General features: G+C 45.3%; 1 protein-coding gene across 2 annotated transcripts in view; it reads right to left on the bottom strand.

Moving 5' to 3' along the window:
• The window catches only part of CRYL1 (crystallin lambda 1), a 60572-nt gene that overhangs the window by 22758 nt on the left and 10206 nt on the right, over nucleotides 1-27608 (bottom strand). For both annotated transcript variants that reach the window (XM_069601701.1, XM_069601700.1), the window contains exon 3: nucleotides 18175-18301. In XM_069601701.1, the coding sequence (XP_069457802.1) occupies nucleotides 18175-18301 (127 nt within the window). The remainder of the gene's footprint in view (nucleotides 1-18174; nucleotides 18302-27608) is intronic.

Genomic DNA, 27608 nt, shown 5'->3' with positions numbered 1-27608 from the left:
AATCCTTACAATAAAAGCCTTTCAGGAAGAAAGGCGTGTCAAATCCCAGGCGTAAATCTGCTGTCCTGCTCAAGATGTCCGGATTTCAAAAACAAAAAATTATGAGGCATACAAAAAAGTGCACACCCAAGAGACAGAGGGATCACAGGACTAGATCCTGGTATGATTCAGATGCTGGTACAATCTGACATTGAATTTTAAGTAGCCGTGATTAAAAATATTAAAGGCTCTGGGGTGAAAAATGTGGACAACATCATATGGGTGATTTCAGCAGTGAAATAGAAACTGGAAGACAATATCAAAGAGAATGCTAAAAATGAAAAACAAAGGAGCAAAGATGAAGAATGCCTTTGACTGACTCATCAGTAGGCTCAACACAGTTGGGAAAGAATCAGTGAACTTGAAGATCAGTCAATGGAAACTAGCCAAAGTGAAAAACAAAGAGCAAAAAGATTGAGGAGCATATACGGAGCATCCAGGACCTGTAGGAAAATTATCAAGTGATCTAACACATGTGTGACTGAAATCCAAACATTTCTAGGGACAGGGAATGGGGCAGAAGACAACATTCAAGGAAATAATGGCTAGAATATTCCAAAACTAAAGAAAATCCCAAATTACACAAGCATGAAGCTCAGAGAACACAATGCAGGATAAATACCCTTCTCTACCCCCAGTTCACACACATGGATGTGGATTTGGGGATAAAGAGGTATGTTATGTTCAAACTGCTGAGTAAGGCGGACAAAGAAATAATGAAGGCAGTCAGAGAAAGAATCACATAATATATACAAGAATGAAATTAAGACTTTTCGAGAGATCATAGAAGATGGAAAGTAATGGAGTGACATTTTTAAGTGCTAAAAGAAAAAATATCTGTCAACTCACAGTTCTATAGCCAGTAAAAACTTCTTTCAAAAATAAAGAAACAAAAACTTTTCCGAGAAAAACAGTAAGTTTGGGAATTCATTGCAAGCCAACCTGAGAATCTACGGATAGGAATAAATTTTAAGGGAAAATCTGCAGGCAGAAGGAAAAAAAACTAACCAGAGAGAAAACTGGATCTATATAAAGAAATGAAAAACACTGGAAATAGAGTAAATGAAGATAAAATAGACGTTTTGTTTTCAATTGCTCTAAAATATAAGTGAACATCCAAAGCAAAAATAACAGCAGTGCATTGTAACGGATTACATTAATTTGTTTTCAAGTATTGAACCAGCCTTGCATAACTTTGATAAATCCTACTTGGTCACGATATATAATTATCTATGTATATTTTTAGATCTGATTTGCTAATATTCTGTTAAGTATTTTTACATCAATGTCAAGCCTTTGTTAGACCTCTCCTCCTACCAAAAATGTGTTTTGTAATGAAGACTGGATATAAAACTCTAACACTCACTAAGTCACCTTTGAAACAACAGGGTTGTATACATATCCACCAGCCTGAGAGAAACATCTTTGAAGGAAGTAAAACGGAAGTGGTCAAGAAGAAAATACTCATGGAAGTTCTCAAAGGGAACAGTAGTGTCAAGCAGAATTAATAGACCAGATTTCGGTCAGAGGTCACACATGGTCACAATGTGATTAGGAAAGACTCCACATTCCCAATGCAGAGTGATCCCTGGTCAGGGAACTAGATCCCACGTGCCACAACTGAGTTTGCATGCCACAGCTGAGTTTGCATACTACAGCTAAAAGATCCCACGTGCTACAACTGAGACCCGGCGCAGTCAAATAAGTAATGACATAAATATTAAAAAGAAAAAAAGAAAACCTGAACCAAGATTTAAAAATCAGAAATAAAAATTCCAACTTCTCACTTGCTAATGTGAAAAATCCGAAGGTTCGGGCAATTCCAGGTGTTTTCCCTGGGGCTGAGCGCCCACCTGCCCAGTCTCTCTAACTCTGAGAATAGCTGATGTGGGAAAGAGTTCACATGAGATGCAACATTCATCCAGTTTCAGGTTTGTGAGGGAAAGTGCATCACTGAGCCAGAAATCTTACGTTCACTTCTGGCTCAGAAACCCAATCTGATACGAGAAGATAAACACTGACCTACCACTGACTACGTGTTTAACCTTGGTCAGTTTGGTTTCCTTGTTGTAAATGGGGATACCGAGGGGCTGAAGGGTGAGCCCACTTTGCCGACTTCTTCTGAGCCAGGCCCTGCTCGGGTGCTCATAAAAAGGAGCTCGTTTAATTCACAGACACCCGCTCAGTTCTCATGACAATGGAGCAGCCCCATGATCGCCTCATTTTACAGTGGAGGGGGCTGAGGCAGAGAGACTGGGTAAGGAGCCCCCCTCCAAAGCCAGACTCCTCCAACTCACTGACACCAAGTCCGTAATTCTAACGGACTTTGCAAAACATTACAAAGCATTTTGATTTATCATTTACAAATTAACTAAAGGAAGAAACTCAAAACACCAAATAGGTCAAAGGTTAGAGAATATTGTGGGTCACCTTCTAAGATGCATTTGTTTTCCTTAGCGTTTCTCACATTGGAAGACACCTTACAATCAACAGCATCGTCGATATGGTGTCATACAGTACAGTCACAGATAATTCACTCAGAATATTCCCAGACATCTGAAGACAAATGTGCTAGCAGAATCATAGCGCACAGCTCCAGGCAGAGGCTTGATCAAATGTGCAGAGATGAGTAAAACAAGCGGTTACTTCCCTTTAAACAGTAACCAAAAGGGCAGGCCCTGGCCAGGGGAACAGCAGGGACCACAATTAACTGATAAAGCAGGGCCAAGGAGACCTCACGCTCCAGACCAGCCACCCGACGAAACACAACGTGAGTCACATACGCAATGCTGTTTTCTAGCCACATTAAGAAAGCAGGAAGAAACAAATGAACTTAGTTATACAATAAATTTTATTTAACTCAATATGTCAAAATATTGTCATTTTATTCATTGGAAGGACTGATGTTGAAACCAAAGCTCCAATACTTTGACCACCTGGTGCAAAGAGCCAACTCATTGGAAAAGACCCTGATGCTGGGAAAGATGCAGGAGAAGGGGGTGACAGAGGATGAGATGGTTGGATGGCATCACTGACTCAATGGACATGAGTTTGAATAAACTCTGGGAGTTGGTGATGGACAGGGACACCTGGTGTGCTGCGGTCCATGCAGTCATAAAGAGTCGAAAACGACTGAGAGACTAAACAACAACTCAGTATACCCAAACATTGTCATTTTAATATGTAATCGGTGTTAAAAACTATTGAGATATTTTACATCCTTTTCTTTTTTCCTTAGTAAGTCACTGAAATCCAGTGGGGATTTTACACCTGTGTCAGTTTGCAGCACCTATCTAGTGCTCAAGTCTCACTGGGCCTGTGGCAACCACGACCACACAGGGCAGGCAGTTCTGGGCCCAAGGACACCTGTTAACCAAGGAGCTACCAGCATCCATTCTGCCAGAAATTACAGCCCAGAATCACAGTGTGGATCTCTTAAAGCCACTAAAAATATGTATTGAATGTCACTCTTAAAACAAAAACCCAAAAACTATTAAAGAAACAGGGACTTTCCTTGCTGTCCAGTGGATAAGACTTGGATAAGACTTCTCACTTCCAAGGCAGGGGCACAGGTTCAATTTCTGGTCAGAGAACTAAGATTCCAAATGCCATGCAGTATAGCAAAAAAAAAAAAAAAAAAAAGTAAACAAAAATAAATGTGATGGGGACCACATTAAAAGAACAAACAAAACTATTCAAGAAACAAGAGCTCAGGGTGCTGGGAGGGGAGGGAAGCAGGGAGCAGGGTCTGTGAACCACCCCAACCTGTGGGCAGCAGTGGGTGACTGCACGGGGGGTAGTGGGGGTGGAGAGGATACTGCTTAGAACAGCCCACTAGACAGAATCTAAAGCAAAGAGAACAAAAGCGGGACCCCAAACTGTCCAAAGGAGCACGATCAGGTGCTGATGGCAAGGAGCAGCCTGGGGGTGGGAGGTGACGGGGGTGAGTGAGGCACCAGGAAACGTCTGGAGAATCAGGGTACAGACACGGTCTCTGTCTAGAGCATCTAGGATGCCCTTCCAGCACCCACACAGCAAGCGATGACCACATATGCTGCCGGAAACCAGCAACAAGACCAACCCTGACACATGTGAGCACCACAGAGGGTCCTGGGGCCCAGCCAGGCCTCCCAGGAAGAGGTGGGAACATTTTCCTGGCAGCTGCAGGAGCTGAGATGCATCACTTACTCACACAGGCCATTTAACATAATAACTAAGTGCTTGTTTCCCTCTCGGCAGGCCTGGCAGGTGTTACCGGCTGGCTCTGGGGAGGCCCAGCCACCGCCCCATGCCAAGCTTCTCAATGTGCAGGAGGCTGGACAAGCCCTGGTCGGGCAGCCCCCCTGGGCCTGGGCAAGCTCCCGGAGGAGCTACCAACACCTCATGCGAAGAGTTGACTCATTGGAAAAGACCCTGATGCTGGGAGGGATTGGGGGCAGGAGGAGAAGGGGATGACAGAAGATGAGATGGCTGGATGGCATCACCGATTTGATGGACATGAGTTTGGGTAAACTCCAGGAGTTGGTGATGGACAGGGAGGCCTGGAGTGCTTCGATTCATGGGGTCGCAAAGAGTCAGACACGACTGAGCAACTGAACTGAACTGAACTGAAAGCAACAGGCTGCCAGTTCAGGAGACGCTGGACACATGGGTTTGATTCCTGAGTCAGGAAGATCCCCTGGAGGAGGAAACAGCAACCCATTCGAGTATTCTTGGCTGGAGAATTCCATGGACATTCCCCTGGCTCCACCAGAGGAGCCTGGTGGGCTATAGTCCATGGGGATCACAAAGAGTCAGACACGGCTGAGCAACTGAGCACACAAAGCCACAGACATGATTCTTCTAATGCTTGCAGGAAACGTACATTCATGCTCGGTTCACAACCAGAAATCAAGCCAAAATTGCCCAGCTCAAACTTAGGTATAAAAAAACTTAAGCTGTTGGCATAAGAAACTCTGGTGTTCTCTGAGCATTTCAAGAGCAGCTGGTATGTGGTATGTGCTTTGTACACCTTTTCATTTAATTCTTGATAATCATTTTGTGTATGACCCACGTCTTAGAAAAGAGACAGCTGTTTCCTGCACAGCTGAGAACGCGCTGAAACTTGGTGTATACTGAGAGAGAGATGCACCAGGCCATGGATCCCGCATCTGTCTGTCTCCCAACTCCGGGTCTTGACCACCACAGGCTCAGCTGCTCCCAGAGCACCTGCCAGGGGGTCCATGTGCTTTTTACCACAGAAGTAATACACGTTCATTGCGGAAAATCTAGAAAATATGGCCAAGGAAAAGGACAAACCTCACAAAACTCCACCTCCAAGATACTTGTGTCTTTTCCCAGCATTTCCCTCTGAAAAATCAGATCACCCCACAGATGGACTCCCATTCTACAACTTTCTGGTCATTGCAGAAGTTTCCTTAAGGCACATAGTGCTTCATTTCACTCGAGAAGGACATGTAGGAAGACTCCCCACCACCTCGTGCAGAAGCTGCCCGGCCCCAAGATCATTCGCACCCTCCCCTCGTCCCTCCCTGCTCTGAGCTGTGTGTTCAGTTTACTTCCAGTCCCGCTTACTTCCCAAAGGTGTAAGCTTCTGACAGGCAGAAGTGCCCTGTGGCCTTGCCAGGGCGCCAGCCTTTCCCATCCTTTTCTTGACCAAAAACAGGTGACAACTCGAGCAGACAGGGGTGCACTCCATGCCCCAAACCATCTCACCCAGACTGGAGGCTTCCAGAGCACCTTCTCCCCATCTCCCCTGCATGAGAGTCAGGCCCCAGAATATTACACAAAATGGGCTTTCCCTCCAGAGAGTCCTTTCCAGCCAGAATCGTGCTTCGTCCCCAGGCACAGCTCTCACACCTCCAGGACACACGCACTTGGTCCCAGCTGAACGCTTGGACCGAGGATGTGAAAGAAAACACACCAGGGAGACGCCAAGGCAGCTGCAGCTTGACGCTGTCGGCGACGACTGACCATAGCTTTTGCCATATTCTGTGTCTTCTTTAGGCCAGTGATGAAAAAATCTACCCCAAATAGGCTAGAAAATACATTACCAAAATCAGTACCATGGGATTCCCCTGGTGACCCAGTGGCTAAGAATTGGCCTTGCAATACAGGGGACATGGCTTTGATCCCTGGTCGGGGAATTAAGATCCCACATGCTGAGGGGCAACAAAGCCCAAGGGCTGCAACTAGGGGATCCACACGTCTCAATTAGTGGGTCCATGCGCCTCAACTAGGGGGTCTGCGTGCCATGACTAGGGGGTCCCTGCACCATGACTAGGGGATCCGTGAGCCATGACTGGGGGACTATGAGTCACAACTTGGGGGTCAGTGAACTGTGACTAGGGGTCTGTGAGTCGTAACTAGGGAGCGTCCCTGAGCTGTGACTAGGGGGTCCGTGAGCTGCAACTAGGGGATCTGTGAGCCGCAAAGAAGGTCCCAAGTGCCGCAATTAAGACCCAACACAGCCAAATAAATAAATAAAAAGAAAAACAGGTCTTTTGTGAGGGTGGCAGGACTCAAGATAACTGGTTTCTCATTTCTCATTTTTAAATGACTCTCACCTATTCTAACATTTCAGGAATAATGTCTCAGGAAAGTACCTCAAATGTATCAGGTTAACTGGGTCCAAGCAACAGGGTAATTCCGTTGTACCACGATGCTTTTAATAAAGGACATCCGTTTCCAACTCTTCATCTCTTAAGAAGGGGATTCCCTACTTAGGGGTTAGGGAGGCAGCAGACAGTTAATAAAAACGTCAGCCTGTGGAAAATTCTGAAAGAGATGGGAATACTAGACCACCTGACCTGCCTGTTGAGAAACCTATATGCAGGTCAGGAAGCAACAGTTAGAACTGGACATGGAACAACAGACTGGTTCCAAATAGGAAAAGGAGTATGTCAAGGCTGTATATTGTTACCTTGCTTATTTAACTTCGATGCAGAGTACATCATGAGAAACGCTGGGCTGGAAGAAGCACAAGCTGGAATCAAGACTGCCGGGAAAAATGTCAATAACCTCAGATATGCAGATGACACCACCCTTATGGCAGAAAGTGAAGAGGGACTAAAAAGCCTCTTGATGAAAGTGAAAAAGGAGAGTGAAAAAGTTGGCTTAAAGCTCAACATTCAGAAAACGAAGATCATGGCATCTGGTCCCATCACTTCATGGGAAATAGATGGGGAAACAGTGGAAACAGTGTCAGACTTTATTTTTTCGGGCTCCAAAATCACTGCAGATGGTGACTGCAGACATGAAATTAAAAGACGCTTACTCCTTGGAAGAAAAGTTATGACCAACCTAGATAGCATATTGAAAAGCAGAGACATTACTTTGCCAACAAAGGTCCATCTAGTCAAGGCTATGGTTTTTCCAGTGGTCATGTATGGATGTGAGAGTTGGACTGTGAAGAAAGCTGAGTGATGAAGAATTGATGCTTTTGAACTGTGGTGTTGGAAAAGACTCTTGAGAGTCCCTTGGACTGCAAGGAGATCCAACCAGTCCATTCTGAAGATCAGCCTGGGATTTCTTTGGAGGGAATGATGCTGAAGCTGAAACTCCAGTACTCTGGCCACCTCATGCGAAGAGTTGACTCATTGGAAAAGACTCTGATGCTGGGAGGGATTGGGGGCAGGAGGAGAAGGGGATGACAGAGGATGAGATGGCTGGATGGCATCACTGACTCAATGGACGTGAGTCTGATCCGGGAGTTGGTGATGGATAGGGAGGCCTGTCCTGAATCGTGTGCTGCGATTCATGGGGTTGCAAAGAGTCAGACACAACTGAGCCACTGAATTGAACTGAACTGAACTGAACACCCAGGAAAGTGTGGGTGTGGGCCCTGAATCTATAAGGAGAAGCAGCTGGATCTCAACCACTGCTTCAGAGAGCCATTCTGTTTCAGGACAGAAACCAGTTGGAGTTTTAAAGCAGGGACAACACGTGTTTCATATTTTCTGGCACTTTCAGCTGTTAACAGCTGGCTTTATGCAGGATCACTTCGTGGAACCCCACTCACGTAAGTAACTGTCACTAGTGACACATTGTCAGAGCCGAACTGAGCTTTCCGAGGGTCACTTCAGGAAAGAACAAGAGGACCACCTGGAACAAGGTGGTCCTCAAAGGGTTCTTTTTTTTTTTTTTTTTAGTTTTTTATTTTTTAAATTTTAAAATCTTTAATTCTTACATGCATTCCCAAACATGAACCCCCCTCCCACCTCCCTCCCCACAACATCTCTCTGGGTCATCCCCATGCACCAGCCCCAAGCATGCTGCACCCTGCGTCAGACATAGACTGGCGATTCAATTCTTACATGATAGTATACATGTTAGAATTCCCATTCTCCCAAATCATCCCACCCTCTCCCTCTCCCTCTGAGTCCAAAAGTCCATTATACACATCTGTGTCTTTTTTCCTGTCTTGCATACAGGGTCGTCATTGCCATCTTCCTAAATTCCATATATATGTGTTGGTATACTGTATTGGTGTTTTTCTTTCTGGCTTACTTCACTCTGTATAATTGGCTCCAGTTTCATCCATCTCATCAGAACTGATTCAAATGAATTCTTTTTAATGGCTGAGTAATACTCCATTGTGTATATGTACCACAGCTTTCTTATCCATTCATCTGCTGATGGACATCTAGGTTGTTTCCATGTCCTGGCTATTATAAACAGTGCTGCGATGAACATTGGGGTACATGTGTCTCTTTCAATTCTGGTTTCCTCGGTGTGTATGCCCAGCAGTGGGATTGCTGGGTCATAAGGTAGTTCTATTTGCAATTTTTTAAGGAATCTCCACACTGTTCTCCATAGTGGCTGTACCAGTTTGCATTCCCGCCAACAGTGTAGGAGGGTTCCCTTTTCTCCACACCCTCTCCAGCATTTATTGCTTGCAGATTTTTGGATCGCAGCCATTCTGACTGGTGTGAAGTGGTACCTCATTGTGGTTTTGATTTGCATTTCTCTAATAATGAGTGATGTTGAGCATCTTTTCATGTGTTTGTTAGCCATCCGTATGTCTTCTTTGGAGAAATGTCTATTTAGTTCTTTGGCCCATTTTTTGATTGGGTCGTTTATTTTTCTGGAATTGAGCTGCATAAGTTGCTTGTATATTTTTGAGATTAGTTGTTTGTCAGTTGCTTCATTTGCTATTATTTTCTCCCATTCAGAAGGCTGTCTTTTCACCTTGCTTATATTTTCCTTTGTTGTGCAGAAGCTTTTAATTTTAATTAGATCCCATTTGTTTATTTTTGCTTTTATTTCCAGAGTTCTGGGAGGTGGATCATAGAGGATCCTGCTGTGATTTATGTCTGAGAGTGTTTTGCCTATGTTCTCCTCTAGGAGTTTTATAGTTTCTGATCTTACATTTAGATCTTTAATCCATTTTGAGTTTATTTTTGTGTGCGGTGTTAGAAAGTGATCTAGTTTCATTCTTTTACAAGTGGTTGACCAGTTTTCCCAGCACCACTTGTTAAAGAGATTGTCTTTACTCCATTGTATATTCTTGCCTCCTTTGTCAAAGATAAGGTGTCCATATGTGTGTGGATTTATCTCTGGGCTTCCTATTTTGTTCCATTGATCTATATGTCTGTCTTTGTGCCAGTACCATACTGTCTTGATGACTGTGGCTTTGTAGTAGAGCCTGAAGTCAGGCAAGTTGATTCCTCCAGTTCCATTCTTCTTTCTCAAGATTGCTTTGGCTATTCGAGGTTTTTTGTATTTCCATACAAATCTTGAAATTCAAAGGGTTCTAAGTTAGAGTGAAAGCACCTCCTCGAGGAAGGCCTCCATGCCCAACACAGACCATCCGTCAGGGCTGTGCTGGTGACCAGGCTTCCATGTGTCAGGCAGGCAGCTCTCCCCTGGGCAACTGGTCTGAACCCAATCCTAAAAGGGGACAGTCACCAACTTGAAAGAAACCTCCTTATGTTTTCCCCCAGTTGTTCAAACAGATATGCTGGGCAGCAAGTCTTGGAATATTGACTTTCAAATGAAAATAAACATCAGGGTGGCTCAGAGTAAGCAGATCTGAATGCCGGGTGCCTGTGCCACCAGGAACAGCCAGAGTCAGAGAGCTGGCGGGAAAACAAACACCACCCCAGGCCTCCACGGCTCTCGCTGCGGGACACGGGGCCCTCAAACTTTCACTAGCATGGAGTTTTGTCCCAGGTGGTTTTTATTAATATTAAATTCCAAGATTCCTCATATGCCTTAAAATATACCTCTTAAAAAAGGAAGGACTTCATGATGCACAGTATGATACCTAAGGTTCTTGGTAAACAATGACCACCCACCACCAAGAACAAAAAAGGGGAAGTATTATTACAATTGCAAAAGTCTTTACTATTTGTTGTTGTTGTTCAGTCACTAAGCCATGTCCGACTCTTTGCAATCCCATGGACTGCAGCACGCTAGCCTTCCCTGTCCTTTACCAAACCCTGGAATTTGCTCAAACTTATGTCCACTGAGTCAGTTATGCTATCGAACCATCTCATCCTCTGCTGCCCTCTTCTCCTTTTGCCTTCAATCCTTTCCAGCATCAGGGTCTTTTCTAATGAGTTGGCTCTTCCCATCAGGTGGTCAGAGTATTGGAGCCTCAGCAACACTGAATATTCAGGGTTAATTTCCTTTAGGATCGACTGGTTTTCATTTCCTTGCAGACCAGGGGACTCTCAAAAGTCTTCTTCAACAGCACAGTTCAAAAACGTCAGTTCCTATGCACTAAGCCTTCTTTATGGTCCAACTCTCACATCCCAAGCACTAAATATGCATGCCATGGCTACTTTTAAATGGACTTACCACATTTTCAACTGAATAATAAGATTAAAAATAATTTCCTTGGTTGGTGTCTATACATTCCATTTACCAGATTTCATAAAATAAAAATGTTTATATTAGATGCTTGTTTATTTTGACTTTGAGCATTAACTTAGCAACCTACAATTCCTAAGGCATAAGAGATAATTAAGTTCCTAACTATAGGAAGAAAGGTTTAGATACACAGAGATATCTAGATTTCTACCTATATTTATATTATATACAATCAATGTTATGTCACCACGCCAGGATTTGTTACAATGTCACCCCTTCTTTCCAAAAGAGTGGTACTGTGCTTTTTTAAAAGAGAGATCTGAGCTTCTATTTTGTAAAGTTTAGGGGGAAGTAGGGTTGCTCATTCAGTTTCACAGTAACTTTAGAACCAAATTACAAATGTCAGTGTTGGGACAAGAACATGTTTGTTGCTACAAATTTGGCTAGTGAAATACCTGTTTTCATTTATCAATTTAATAAGCATCTTAAAGATCAATGTACCCCACACTGGAGATCAGTGTACCCCACACTGGAGATCAGTGTACCCCACACTGGAGATCTATGTACCCCACACTGGTGATCCTGAAATCCTCCGTCTTAATTGGCCGCACTTACAAGGGTAAGGAGAACTCACAAGACCAGCAACAAGCCACCAAGGGCCAGATGGGTCTAATCCCCGAGGTTCCATTTTCAATGAACCTGATAAAAACACAACTCAAAATACAGAAGAATGATACACAGCGATCATCAACCAGGTGTCATTTGTAAAAACACTGAGAATGATCACGTTGATTTTGACTGACCGAATCCCACCTGCGCAGGGGCCTTGCAGAGAAGGCAAGAGATGGACATGGACAGACGGGCTCACCTGTGGCCACAGCCCAGGAGGCGGCGGGGCCAGGCGGGCGCACAGACAAGAATGAGTGCGTGAAGGTGGGTGTCATCCACCAGCGCCTCCCCTAAGCCAGCCCCGCCAGGACCAGGAGGGAAAGCCCAGCCCACAGCCTCTCCCCGGGAGGAGCGGCACATCCACTGGCATGCCTCGGGGGTGCGAGGTGCTGCTTTCCATCTCCCTGACCCCAAGCGGATGGGACTCAGTCCGGCTCGGTGATCCTGCAGTGCAGCACACGGAGGCCAGGGGGAGCAAGAGAGCGCGCGGCAAACGCAGACCCGGAAACTGCCGCGGAGACGCGCCCCCAGGAAGAGCCGGAAAGGCCCACAGGCTAGACGCGCTAATGGTGGACTCCTTTCCCTAAGTCGTGGGGAGGAAACCACCTCAACAAACTGGAGCAGGGCCAGCAGGCTGGGATCCAGGCCAAACAGTCTACGGCCCCCAGCCAAGTACAGCTTTTAGATTTCTGAAGGGCTGTAAAGTATGCAAGAGGCTGTACTCAGCTCTCAAAGCCTGAAACATTTACTATCTGGCCTTTATTTATTTTTTAAATTTGTGGACCATATATTAGAGTAATGGAAAAGAAAAATGCGACCCACTCCAGTATTCTTGACTGGAAAACCCCATGGACAGAGGAGCCTGGTGGGCTACAGTCCATATGGTCGCAGAGTTGGACAGGACTGAGCACACGCACGCACTTTAGAGTAGGCTTTATTAGCACACAAACTTTCAGAGGCCGAAATACTATGTATAATGCCTTTTTAAAAAATTTATAATTTTTTTTAATTGGAGGATAATTGATTTACAATAGTGTATTGGCTTCTGCCATACAAGGTGAATCAGCCATAAGTATAATATGTGTCCCCTCCCTCTTGAACCTCCCCTCTACTTCCTACCCCATACTACCCCTCTAGATGGTCACAGAGTTCTGTGTTGAGCTCCCTGTGTTATATAGCAACTTCCCACTAGGTAGCTATTTTACATATGGTAACGTAAATGTATCAATGCTACTCTCTCAATTCAGTCCACCTTCTCCTTCCTCTGCTGTGTCCAAAGTCTGTTCTCTATGTCTATGTCTCTATTCCTGCCCTGCAAATTGTACATTTTCCTAAATTCCAGATATATGTCCTAATACGTGATATTTGTTCTTCTCTTTCTGACTTACTTCACTCTGTACAACAGGTTCCAGGTTCATCCATCTCACTAGAATTGACTCGTGTGTTTCTTTTTATGGCTGAGAAATATTTCATTTTATATATGTACCACAACTTATTTATCTATTCATCTGTTGATGGACATCTAGGTTGCTTCCATGTCCTGGCTATAGTAAATAGTGCTGCAATGAACATTGTGGTACGTGTGTCTTTTTCAATTATGGTTTCTTCACGGTATATGCCCAGTAGTGGGATTGCTGGGTCATATGGTAAGGTAGTCTTCAAACCATAAAGATTATTTCAATGTGTTAAACTTTTATTTCTAAACATTAATGGTCAGTGGTTAAAAACACATTATTTAGTTAATAATTGGATAGTGTACAAGTAAATGATTTCCCAACCTATAAAAAAAACGCTAATAGGTAGATCAGTATGTAAGGACATGGGGGGGGAAGTCATAATATATTACTAACTACAAAAATCAAGTCAAAAACATTACACCATTATAGGATTCATGTTATTAAAATGTTAAGTCTGTAATATATGATAACAAGAGTTGTAGAACTCTGGATAAATAAACTTCAGACTCTCCACACAATATTCACCCCCAGAGGTGGGAAGATAAAGGAAGAGGGATTTCACTTTTTACTTCATAATGTCTTTATGCTTCTTTTCTTTCCTCTACAAGTGTAAGCCATTTGTGTGTATGTGTGTGTGTGTGTACCACTTTTGAAATTTTCAGAGGGCACATGTTTCATCCCTGGTCAAGAACTAAGATCCAGCATGCTGCTTGCTGTGCCAAAAAATAAATACATAAATAATATTTAATAATAAATATAAATAAAATTGAAAAAATTCAGGAGAAATTGAATTTACACAAAGAAATGAAGAACGCTGGAATGGTGAAAATGCAGGTAAATATAAAGTTTAATTTTAATTGCCCTACATGTTAGTTGACTGTACAAAGAAAAGGCAGCAGCTGTACGTGCTAAGACAGGATATGTAAAAGGAAAGCCTGTGACAACAGCAGAAAAGCGGAAAGGTGCTGGGAGTGTGCTGCTATAACACATGAAGGTAGACCATGACTAGTTAGAAAAAACTTCATAAACCCTATGCTGCTGCTGCTGCTGCTGCTGCTACTGTCGCTTCAGTCGTGTCCGACTCTGTGCAACCCCATAGATGGCAGCCCACCAGGCTCCCGCGTCCCTGGGATTCTTCAGGCAAGAACACTGGAGTGGGTTGCCATGTCCTTCTCCAATGCATGAAAGTGAAAAGTGAAAGGGAAGTTGCTCAGTCGTGTCTGACTCTTCGCGACCCCGTGGACTGCAGCCCACCAGGCTCCTCGGTCCATGGGAGTTTCCAGGCAAGAGTACTGGAGTGGGGGGCCATTAATCACCAAAAAAAAAATTTCTAAGAGGTATAAATGAACAATCATGGAGATAAATGAAATGGTAAGAAATGCTCCATCTGTAAGCCAGCCAAAAAGCAGGGTAGGGAAGAAGAACACAAAACAAATGGAACAAATGGAAAAGAACAAGCAAGACAGTCGAGTTTAATCCAACCCTATCAATAATGTAAATGTAATGGACCAAAACATGCTAATTAAAAGGGTCTGTCACAGGGCACAGAAGCTCAGTACCCAACTATATGCCTGGTTTGAACTGAGGAATGAATCCACAATTATAGATGTCAATACTTTTCTCTCATTGATGGAGAGAAGTAACAGAAAATCCATTAGGATGGAAAAGACCTGGATAACACTATCCAGCAACTTTATCCATATTTACATACTACAGTTCACTCCGAAATATATTGATCTCAACTGCACATGGAATATTCACCAAAATAGACTATATTCTGAGTTATAAAACATGCCTCAACAAAATAAAAGAATTGAAATAACGTCGTTTGTTTTGAGACTAGAACAGATTTAAACTCAAAATCAGTAACAAAGATATATGGAAAACCCTCCCAATTTAAATAAATCAGACAACCCACTTTTAACTATATTACTATGTGCTAGCAATGAACAAGCAGAAGTTGAAAGTTTGTGAAGGTACTATTTACAGTAGCATCTAAATCGGGACACGTTTATGTGTAAATCTAACAAAGCACGTGAAGTCCTGGTGAGTCCACATTGTACCACAATACAGAAAAGGCAAAGCTGCAGGAACAAAACCAGACCAGCGGCTTCAGCCCAGGCCAGACCACAAAGTGGGAGGAGGGGACTTTGTGGGGTGGCAGAATTGCTCTGAAGCTGGGGAGGGCAGGGGGAGACGGGGGAAGGTGGTGACATGACCACATGCAATTGTCGGAACACACAGACCTGAACACTGAAACTGCCAGCTTTTATTATATGTGAATAATAATCCGATTTTACAAATTAATACACACATGGAACAGGAAGAATGAAATTCAGGATTCAACATGCACTCCTGGGCACACTCAGTGCTGCCACCCTCCCTCTCCCCTGACTCCCACCAAAAGGAAGATCACTCTGAGTCTCAGTCAGTGGAAGAAGACCAAAAAAGGCCGACCTTGCAAACGTATAAATTTTAAACCGTAGGATTTATTACGAACACTGGTTCCTGTAATTACTAACAATCTCAAAGTCCTTACCAAAATGACTAAGCATTTTCCCAGTTTTAGAGGTAAAGGTTCAAATGCAAATTCTCACATTGACATGGAAAAACACATCTGAATTGTCTGTGCTGACTATAAGGAAAGTCCATTTAGAGCTCACAATTCCATGACCAAAATTCCCATGGCTCCTACCAGCTAACTACCTGGATCTTAGGTAAAAAGTTGCAGAGATGAGATAAAGCCTCTGTGTCATAGCTAATGACCCTTAATGCTCTGCAACAGTCAATGCTTTAGAAACTTTTCAGAATACACTTATTTCTCCAGCACGCTAGATTTTCTTGCCAGGCCAGATTTGATTTCAAAATTGCATTAAGTGCTAGAAATTCAGGTTCCATTCTCACTCCCTCCCACGTTTCAGCAGAGGAAACCTTCTGACCCAGGCGTCCGCCCACTGGGACTTGGGTGGAAGATAAATCGACCACTCGCATTTCTAGGGCGGTGATTCCCAGGGCTCAGTAACTCACACTACTGGAAGGTTTGTGATTAAAGAAGTGTTTGTGTTAATTCACATGCTCTCCTCCTGCCTTTGGGCAATTCCCTAAAGTAACAATCGTTTTCTTTTTATAAACAAAAAAAGTCTCCAAAAAGCCTAGGTGAATTTTTCTACGATGAGAATTTGTCCTTAAACGGGAAAGAGGGAGCCATACAGAGTTGCTCAGAGGAGGCGGCTAGCAGGAGGTCTCTGAGCACTAAGACTGGAGGTGCTGTGAGGCCCCAGGAAAGCAAGTGCAGCCCTAAGCCTTGATTCTTTAGGTTCAAGGTCTTTTTTTTCTTTTTCTCCATGTGGCATTTGTGAGCTTAGTTCCCAGACCAGGGATCAAACCTGGGCTCCAGGCCATGGAAGCACTGAGTCCCAACCACTGGACCACCAGGGAAGACCCAGAATCCTTTTTTTTTTTTTTTAAATTTTTATGGGATCAGGAGAGAAAGAAATTTAACACAGACATGTTAATTATACCTGGGGCATGACTTTGCAATAGCTGCATGTGTGCATGCCCAATTGCTTAGTCATGTCCCACTCTTTTCGACTCCATCCAGGCTCCTCTGTCCATGGGATTCTCCAGGCAAGAATACTGGAGTGGGTTTCCATTTCCTCCTCCAGGGGATCATCCTGACCCAGGGATTCAAACCCACGTCTGCTGCATTGGCAGGTGGATTCTTTACCACTAAGCCACAGGGCTTCCCTTGCAATGGCTAGTGCTGGAAATTTTATAATAAGACTTATAAAGATTGCTTTTGGAGGGGGAAATGGCAACCCACTCGGGTGTTCTTGCCTGGAGAATTCCATGGATGGAAGAGCCTGGTGGGCTGCAGTCCTTGGAGTCAACGAGAGTTGGACACGACTGAGAGACTAACACACACACAAAGATCGCTTCAGAAAAATAACACTGCCAGTTACCGTGTGGACCATACCATACCACTGCAGGGAAGAAAAGAAACAACAGAAGGCTTGACAGTTAGTACTTGAGGCTGGAGATGAAACTTTCCAGCCATCATCACACACGGATTACAAAGTACAGCAAACATCTCAGAGGAAAAAGCAAAGGGCACTGGAAACTGTTCAGAAAAGAAGCCAAGTCACTCTAGTGGAGACAGACCCAAGTAGACACCACTGTTCTGGGAAACGTGTGGTGACACGTCACATGCTCACCTGTCAGGTCACATCATACACGTCATTGTAAGCGTTCACTTCCATCATGTAAATATCATGTATCAAATTGATCCCCAAAGGGGTTTCCTACTGTTCTCATCGGAAGCAAGGGAGCCTGGCCTGGAATAAGAGTCACTTGAGGTGACCACAACCACCGAGAATGGGAATGGAGGCCTCAGCGGGCCAGGACGGGGGGCTCAGAGCTCAGGGCCGGGTTGGCATCCATCCTGGACCCTTTACTGAGTGGGACACAGGATGCGGTAGAAAGAGCGGGAGGAGACGAGGAAGTCTACCATGTGGACTGGAGGAGTGTCAGGCCTGAGGCCTCTGCACCAGGAGCCCCGCTCAGGCCTGGCTTTGCTCCCAGCTCAACCAGCGTCACAGACCAGACGAGACACCAGCAGTGGCTGGACATGGGGCGAGGAGGGGCTCAGGAGCAAGGCCCAGTCAACCCCGGGCAGCTTAAGTGTCAACGTTTTGGAAGCCAGGAGACACCGGGTCTTCATGGGGCAGTAGCTGCATTCAGGCCCTGGCAGGCTGGAGCCTGTGTGGGCACTGAGCTGCCGCCAGTCCACTAGGCCTGGAGTGTCCTCAGCAGTGGGGATGGCCTGATTCTCTGAGTGAAGTTGTTGGAAAAAGTAAATGCAAACGTTGCAAAACACTAAAGGGTTTCTCTTAGGCGATCTCTTATATCTCAGAACAACATAGTCTCCCATCCAGTTAGACGAAAATAGGAAAGTATTAGCTGGCCAGAAGACATTCTTTTTGCTCAACATTCTAACACCCCAAGAGAGAATTCCATCCCCGGGAAGGGGTAGTGGGTGACAGGTGGGGGGGGGGGGGGGTGGGAGACAGTGTTTCCGGTCACGTGAACGCCATCCGCACCTGCGGGCTCACGATCCCCACGCCTTCCCCTGCCTTTGACCCAAGGACCCAGGGGACAGGCCCTGCCAGCCGGGCGGGCAGGTGTCCCCACTCACCTGCACATGCAGGGCGCCCTCTACTGCCTCCCGCAGGTCAGAGCAGCCGCTGATGAGTGACAGCTGCTCCTCCGCGCCCAGCTGGCCTTTCAGGTACCCTGACAGCTCCAGCATCTTCATCTCCTTCCTGGAAAGCAGTGGAGAGTGAGCCATGAGCATTCCAAACAACTCAGGGTCAGAAGTCTGCTTCACCCATCAGCAGGAAATGCGAAGCAGAGCATGGTGCGGCCTTTAACAGTGAAAGAGCAGAGGAGAAACCAAGTGCAGTGAGAACCTGGAGCAATGAACCCCAGCACCACTGGCCCAGCCTTAACAGCTGCATCCAGTGTGGCCAACATCAGGTGCTTTCTCAGAAAATAAAAAACAAGACTATCGTGAGCCAGCGATCCCACTTCTGGGCCTACATCCCGAAGGTAAAAGTGGAGACTCAGATATTTGTACTCTCATTTCCACAGCAGCATTGTTCACAGTTGTCAAAAGATGGGGACAACTCCATATCCAACAGACAGATGAATGGATACACAATGGAATGCTGTTGTTCAGTCACTCAGTCATGTCTGACTCTTTGTGACCCCAAGGATATCAGTACGCCAGGCTTCTCTGTCTGTCACTATCTCCTGGAATTTGCTCAAACTTATGCCCAACATCTCATCCTCTGTTGCCCACTTCTCCTCCTGCCTTCAATCTTTCCCAGCATCAGAGTCTTTTCCAATGAGTCAGTTCTTTGTATCAGGTGGCCAGAGTATTGGAGCTTCAGCATCAGTCCTCCCAGTGAATATTCAGGGTTGAGTTCCTTTAGGATTGACTGGTTTGATCTCCTTGCCGTCCAAGGGATTCTCAAGAGTCTTCTCCAACACCACTGTTCAAAAGCATCAATTCTTTGGTGCTCAGCTTTCTTTATGGTCCAACTCCCACATCTGTATGTGACTATTGAAAAACCATAGCTTTGACTACACAGACTTTTGTCGCAATGACAATGTAATGTTACTCAGCCCTAAAAGGGAAGGGAATTCTGATACCTGCTACTCCACAGACGAACCTTGAGGACATGATGCTGAGTGAAATAAGCCATCACAAAGGGACAGATTCCATGTGGTTCCACTTATATGAGGGAACTGTAGTGACAGAATCCACAGAGACGGAGAGAATGGGGGTTGTGGGAGGGGAGTCGTTCTTCAATGGGAACAGTGTTTCAGTTTTTTAAGAAGACAAGAGTTGTGCGGATAGATGGTTGTACAACACTATGAATGTACTTAACACTGCCAAAATGGACACAACAGTTATTAAGATAGGGGACTTCTCAGTGCTGAAGACTGAGCTTAACGACTGCCAGGGACACAGGTTTTGTCCCTAGTCAGGGAACTAAGATTCCAATACCTCAAGGCACAGCCTCCTCCCCCAACCCCCCAGCAATGCCTGTGGGACAGAGAAGCAGAAAGCAGGGCTTCTTGGGCCTCAGTTCAGTGCCTCTGGGGAGAGGGCTGAGAGCAGATGCCTGGAGATATGAACCAGGCAGGGTGAAGACTCCTGAGCTGGGCCCACATTCCCATCTCGGCCTGGCAGACGGTGCAGTGTGTCCTGCCTGTAACTCAGGACACGTTAAATACACAGATGAGCAAACACACACAGGCTCCAGAACATTCTCTGGATTCCTGTGCCAGTGACTCAGTCACTCTCACATAGTTTTAGGCTGTAGGTTTATCATTAAGCTGTTGGGAGTTCCTGGCAGCAAGCTGGGTTTACGCTCAGGGGCGCGGGGTGTCAGCCAAGGTCGGGGAGGCCCTGGGATGGGGTGACGGCTCAAGCATGGCCAGTGACCTGAGGGGTCTGGGTCTCAGGTCACTGGGCTGGGGACTGTAAGAAATGCCGGGCAGTGACACAGCTGAGTGTGGGAACATTGACTGGGAGGGACAGGCGTGGGTCAAGGATCTGCAGGTGACCCCTGAGCCCAGGCACCCATGGGGCCCCTGCTCGTCCTGTCCTCCCCTGGGAAGCTGGCACTCCTGGGACGCCAGGGCCCACTTGGGTCAGCAGCTCCCTTGTCCTGTTTCTTCCTTAAAGCTGTGCATTTCAAACTTTTTGTTTTAGCCGCAAATAGAGGAAGGGAAATTCTTTTGCTACTGTTACTGCGAAAAAAAAACAACCCACCAGAAAGATGCACTGAAATACAGATTTCTTATTATCTTCAACCAAAAGCAGCTTCATGGCAAAGAGAAGGAATCCAAGACCCCTTAGGCAGGTATGGCCTTTCCTGATACCAGATAGCTGGGTGAAGAAGCCATCACAAACCATCACACCAAGGAGGACTTGGATTTAAATGTTTGTTTTTTTTTTTAAGGTTTTTGTCATACACAATACCCAGTTGTGGATATGACTGGTGATAGAAGCAAGGTCCAATGCTGTAAAGAGCAATATTGCATAGGAACCTGGAATGTTAGGTCCATGAATCAAGGCAAATTGGAAGTGGTCAAACAGGAGATGGCAAGAGTGAACGTTGACATTCTAGGAATCAGTGAACTAAAATGGACTGCAATGGGTGAATTTAACTCAGATGACCACTATATCTACTACTGTGGGCAGGAACCCCTTAGAAAAAATGGAGTAGCCATCATGGTCAACAAAAGAGTCTGAAATGCAGTATTTGGATGCAATCTCAAAAACAACAGAATGATCTCTGTTTGTTTCCAAGGCAAATAATTCAATATCACAGTAATCCAAGTCTATGCTCCAACCAGTAACGCTGAAGAAGCTGAAGTTGAACGGTTTTATGAAGACCTACAAGACCTTTTAGAACTAACAGCCAAAAAAGATGTCCTTTTTCATTATAGGGGACTGGAATGCAAAAGTAGGAAGTCAAGAAACACCTGGGGTAACAGGTAAATTTGGCCTTGGAATACAGAATGAAGCAGGGCAAAGGCTAATAGAGTTTTGCCAAGAGAATGCACTGGTCATAGCAAACACCCTCTTTCAACAACACAAGAGAAGACTCTACACATGGAAATCACCAGATGGTCAACACCAAAATCAGACTGATTATATTCTTTGCAGCCAAAGATGGACAAGCTCTATACAGTCAGCAAAAACAAGACTGGGAACTGACTGTGGCTCAGATCATGAACTCCTTATTGCCAAATTCAGACTTAAATTGAAGAAAGTAGGGAAAACCACTAGACCATTCAGGTATGACCTAAATCAAATCCCTTATGATTATACAGTGGAAGTGAGAAATAGATTTAAGGGACTAGATCTGATAGATAGAGTGCCTGATGAACTATGGCCAGAGGTTTGGGACATTGTACAGGAGACAGGGATCAAGACTATCCCCATGGAAAAGAAATGCAAAAAAGCAAAATGGCTGTCTGGGGAGGCCTTACAAATGGCTGTGAAAAGAAGAGAAGCAAAAAGCAATGGACAAAAAGAAAGATATAAGCATCTGAATGCAGAATTCCAAAGAATAGCAAGGAGAGATAAGAAAGCTTTCCTCAGTGATCAATGCAAAGAAATAGAGGAAAACAACAGAATGGGAAAGACTAGAGATCTCTTCAAGAAAATTAGAGATACCAAGGGAACATTTCATGCAAAGATGGGCTCAATAAAGGACAGAAATGGTATGGACCTAACAGAAGCAGAAGATATTAAGAAGAGGTGGCAAGAATACACGGAAGAACTGTACAAGAAAGACCTTCATGACCCAGATAATCACAATGGTGTGATCACTCACCTAGAGCCAGACATCCTGGAATGTGAAGTCAAGTGGGCCTTAGAAAGCATCACTATGAACAAAACTAGTAGAGGTGATGGAATTCCAGTTGAACTATTTCATATCCTGAAAGATGATGCTGTGAAAGTACTGCACTCAATATGCCAGCAAATTTGGAAAACTCAGAAGTGGCCACAGGACTGGAAAAGGTCAGTTTTCATTCCAATCCCAAAGAAAGGCAATGCCAAAGAATGCTCACCACACAATTGCACTCATCTCACATGCTAGTAAAGTAATGCTCAAAATTCTCCAAGCCAGGCTTCAGCAATACGTGAACCATGAACTTCCAGATGTTCAAGCTGGTTTTAGAAAAGGCAGAGGAACCAGAGATCAAATTGCCAACATCTGTTGGATCATGGAAAAAGCAAGAGAGTTCCAGAAAAACATCTATTTCTGCTTTATTGACTATGCAAAAGCCTTTGACTGTGTGGATCACAACAAATTGCAGAAAATTCTGAAAGTGATGGGACTACCAGACCACCTGATCTGCCTCTTGAGAAACCTATATGCAGGTCAGGAAGCAACAGTTAGAACTGGACATAGAACAACAGACTGGTTCCAAATAGGAAAAGGAGTACGTCAAGGTTGTATATTGTCACCTTGCTTATTTAACTTCGATGCAGAGTACATCATGAGAAACACTGGGCTGAAGAAGCACAAGCTGGAATCAAGATTGCCAGGAGAAATATCAATAACCTCAGATATGCAGATAACACCACCCTTATGGCAGAAAGTGAAGAGGAACTAAAAAGCCTCTTGATGAAAGTGAAAAAGGAGAGTGAAAAAGTTGGCTTAAAGCTCAACATTCAGAAAACAAAGATCATGGCATCTGGTCCCATCACTTCATGGGAAATAGATGGGGAAACAGTGTCAGACTTTATTATTTTGGGCTCCAAAATCACTGCAGATGGTGATTGCAGCCATGAAATTAAAAGACGCTTACTTGGAAAGAAAGTTATGACCAACCTAGATAGCATATTAAAAAGCAGAGACATTACTTGGTCAACAAAGGTCCCTCTAGTCAAGCCTATGGTTTTTCCAGTGGTCATGTATGGGTGTGAGAGTTGGACTGTAAATAAAGCTGAGTGATGAAGAATTGATGCTTTTGAACTGTGGTGCTGGAGAAGAATCTTGAGAGTCCCTTGGACTGCAAGGAGATCCAACCAGTCCGTTCTGAAGAAGATCAGTCCTGGGTGTTCTTTGGAAGGACTGATGCTAAGGGTGAAACTCCAATACTTTGGCCACCTGATGTGAAGAGTTGACTCATTGGAAAAGACTCTGATGCTGGGAGGGATTGGGGCAGGAGGAGAAGGGGATGACAGAGGACGAGATGGCTGGATAGGATCACTGACTTGATGGACATGAGTTTAAGTGAACTCCAGGAGTTGGTGATGGACAGGGAGGCCTGGTGTGCTGCAGTTCATGGGGTCGCAAAGAGTCGGACACAACTGAACTGAACTGAACTGAAATGATTTGGAAGAGTTATAGTATATTAGCCAAAAAAACCACAAAACACTAGTTCCAATATTTTACGCTGAGTATTTTAGGACTTCTGCCTCAAGCTTTGCAGGGAATGAACATAAACACCTGGGAAAGGTGAGATGCTCAGCCAGCTTCTCAGCTTCATTCGCTACTACCTGGTCAGGTGACTGCAGTGAACCAGTTTCACCTCTAGAGGGCAGTGGAGCACCGCCCAGGACTCAAAAGACACTTCCCTCCTAACGAGCAAAATTATGTTTTGAATTAGGAGAAAGAGAAATGTTAACAATGACCAGTATAGGGTACATATGGTGATTTTTTAAAAATATATTTGTTTTTGAGATTTTATTCAAAAGCAGCATTTACTCATTTAAGAAGATAAGAACTTCTCAAAACAACAACAAGAACAACAACAACACAAATATTTCCCAAACAGAAGACTGTGTTCCCAGGTCAGATCAGGACAGCAGACTGGAGACTAAGGGATTGGGTTATACACTCTGTAGTGACAGTTGTCTTTATGCATGTTTTACCCTAATAAAAAATTTTAAACTACAACAGCATAGGCTTTTAGCTATTTCAGGGTATTCCTGGCACCTCACTGTCATCCTGTCATGGAGTCCCCAGGAGGGTTTCTGGCAGGATTCTCCGCTCCCCACCTCTTCGCTGAGGTCTGAGGTGCAGAGATAGCTGCTGATGGCAGGAAAGAGTTGGGAGGTCAGAACCAGGAGGACCAAGCTCACAAATGTGACATGACCTGGCCTCTGCCACTGAAAATCCTAACCCACAAAGGCCCAGGGCAGAGGCCAGCCAGGAGACAAGAGGCCAGCCAGGGAAGGGGAGGGGGATCCCAGCCCAGGACCCTGTCAAGGGGCCCTGTTGGCTCCTGCAGTGGAACACTGTGTGGACACTCTTTTTTCATTCATTCATCTCATTTTTATTATTTTTAATGTCTTTGAAGTGTGTGGGGGGTGGGGGGAGAGGCAGAATACCAAGCCTTTTATTAAAAACAGGAGCTCCAGACCTGCTTTTTCATACTGAGTTCATGGGGTTCTCAAGACAAGAATACTGAAGTGGTTTGCCATTCCTTTCTCCAGAGGACCACATTTTGTCAGAACTCTCCATTATGACCCATCTATCTTGGGTGGCCCTACATGGCATGGCTCATAGTTTCATCCAGTTAGACAAAGCTGTGGTCCATGTGATCAGTTTGGTCAGTAAGCTGAAGCTCTAATACTTTAGTCCTACCTGATGAGAAGAACTGGCTCACTGGAAAAGACCCTGATGCTGGGAAAGATTGAAGGCAGGAGAAGGGGACAACAGAGGATGAGATGGTTGGATGGCATCAGCAACTCAGTGGACATGAGTTTGAGCAAGCTTCGGGAGATGGTGATGGACTGGGAGGCCTGGCGTGCTGCAGTCCATGGGGTCGCAGAGTTGGACACACTGAGTGAACTGAACTGAGACTTCTGCTTGACAGCACAGGGCCCAGTCCCCAGTCTGCCGATGGACCCCCCAACACACCACTTACTCATGAGGATGACCGGCCCAGCACCTTGGACACCTCAACCTGAAAACCTCCCCAGAGGCAGATAAAGGCCAGTATGCTGCAGACAGACCATCCCTCTGTCTGTGCCACAGGAGACCTGGGGATCTGCGTGCCCAGACCCACTGCCCGAGGGAAACCTCACAGGGAGAAGCGACCAGAACTCATATTCCTGTGTCCACACCCTACTTAATCCTATGTGAGCCTTCACAGCTCTCCTGCCCAGGGAACACATGTGTCCACACGCCTGGAGCCCACAGGAAGGGGACGTCGGTGTGACTCCCCGAACCCAAGAGCAGTCACTCCTCACCCTACCAGCCAGAGACAGTCAAAGTACTCTGGCTTCTCCCCAGTTTTAAGTGTACAATTAGGATATGTGAGAGTCGGACCATAAAGAAGGCTGAGCACTGAAGAACTGATACAGCAAGATCCAACCAGTCAATCCTAAAGGAAATCTACCCTGAATATTCACTGGAAGGACTGAGGCTGAAGCTGAAGCTCCAATACTTTGGCCACCTGATACGAAGAACTGATTCATTGGAAAAGACCCTGATGCTGGGAAAGATTGAAGGCAGGAGGAGAAGGGGGCAACAGAGGATAAGATGGTTGGATGGCATCACCTACTCAATGGGCATGAGTTTGAGCAAATTCTAGGAGATGGTGAAGGACAGGGTAGCCTGGCATGCTGTAGTCCATGGGATCAAAAAGAGTCAGACCTGACTTAGCAACTGAACGACAATAACAACTTTCACAAATCAGAAAAGGGGAAACCATTCCTGTTTGGGAAGAAGAGTCAATAAGTGACATGAAGCAATCATTTGGACTGTCCTAGTGACAGCCAAGGGACAGCATGACCTGTGAATACACAGATACGTCAGGTTCAATGACCCACAGAACCCACGGCCCCTTGGAGTCAGCTTCTGGTGATAGCACTCAGGTCACTTGGGAACTTCTCAGCCCAGGGAGGTCCGGTCACCCAATGCCCTGCACCCTCCTGGTTACATCCCTGCAGACAGGCTCCTGCCAGCTAACTTATTTCTTCTTTACTGGCCTTCATACAGCTGAAAAAAATCTCTCGGTGATGGCTTCCCTGGTGGCTCAGTGATAAAGAATCTGTCTGCCAATGAAGGAGACTTGGCTTGGATCCCTGGTGCAGGAAGATCTTACATGCTATGGGATGACTAAGCCTGTGCGCCACAACTACTGAGCCTGTGCTCTTGAGCCCGGGACCCACCACTACTGAGCCTGTGCACCTAGAGTGCCCGAAACAAGAGAAGCCCGCACACCGCAACTGGAGAGCAGCCCCCACGCACCACAACTAGGGAAAAGCCTGTGCTGCAATGGAGACCCAGCACAGCCAAAAATAAAAATTAATTAATAAAATTAAAAAAAATTTCTCCATGAATGTCTTGTGCATGTTTCTTATCGTTACACCCAGATTGCATACATTTTTCAGTGACTGTAGCAAGACTTGGATGGGAGCCATGGGAGGCCATTCTGTGATCTATTAACCTCAATTATTCCAACCAAAGCTACGTGGACAACTAAAAGGCAGCTTCAAACCAGACCAATCCAGAGGAATCCAGATCAAATCTAGGTTCAAGATGTTGAAGCAAATGCACAGATCTGGGTGGCAAGTTAACCGACTCAGAGACCCAGCTGTCGGGATAGGAAGTTCAGCTACCGAGGCAACAGAGCCCAGGGCAGCCACCCAGTTTTCAGAGACCACTTCTGCTGGTCTACTAAATCCATGTCCACGTGGAAAAGCAGATCCATTTTCAGTGACTCAAGTTCAGAATGACCATCGCCACATGAGAGAGATGGCAGTTGACACACGAGCAGAGTTCACCCAAAGATGGCAATTTCAGCCAGGGCTCCAGGCAGACGGGCAGCTGGCCCTCTGCCCCAACATGGGGCTGTCACTCAGATGTCACCACGGCCCAGGCTGGGGTCCTGGTCCCGAGAGGCGAGCCCGGCATGTCACCACATGGAAATGAAACTGAACACAAGTCATAAGAAACAAAACACTCCCAATCCGAGTCCACATTTCAACTTTGTTTACTCGACCTGTGTTTTCCTTCTTGAAATACAACCACCCTCTCAAATTCTTGAGCCCTAACAGGCCAAGCATTGAGCATTTGCTGGAGAACAAAAGCCAAGCAGCGAAGTATCTGCTAATAGGCTTTTCCAAGGTCAAGTTCCCTGTTACGAGTTTGAATACTTGAGGTTTTAAGAGACTCATTTTCCCATTCTGTTAGAAAAAGATGAGGTGGACAGCAATGGGACTCAGCCACACATATACATATATCCATTCTCCCCAAACACCAGTCAATTCAATCTAGTCAGGAAGATACACTGTTTATACTGCTGCTGCTGCTTCTTTTTTAAAATATTTATTTGGCTGTGCTGGGTCTTAGTTGTGGCATGAGAGATCTTTTAGTTCCCTAATTAACAAAAAAAAAGGGGATGTAGGTGGACTTACACAAGTCATAAGACCTAAAAGTGAGTGTACCTCTCCCCAATCAGGACGGTGAGGAGACACGACTCACAGCTGATCCTCCTGGCGGCTTCGCCAGCAAAAACTTGAGCAGAGGTGTCACGAGATACCCTGAAATCCTGCTTCCTGCCAGAGAAGCACAACCAGTTCTG

The sequence above is a fragment of the Ovis canadensis genome, chromosome 10, assembly GCF_042477335.2.
Source record: "Ovis canadensis isolate MfBH-ARS-UI-01 breed Bighorn chromosome 10, ARS-UI_OviCan_v2, whole genome shotgun sequence".
Taxonomy (NCBI): Eukaryota; Metazoa; Chordata; class Mammalia; order Artiodactyla; family Bovidae; genus Ovis; species Ovis canadensis.
The sequence above is the reverse complement of the archived record's forward strand: the minus strand, read 5'-3'. Positions and strand labels throughout refer to the sequence as shown.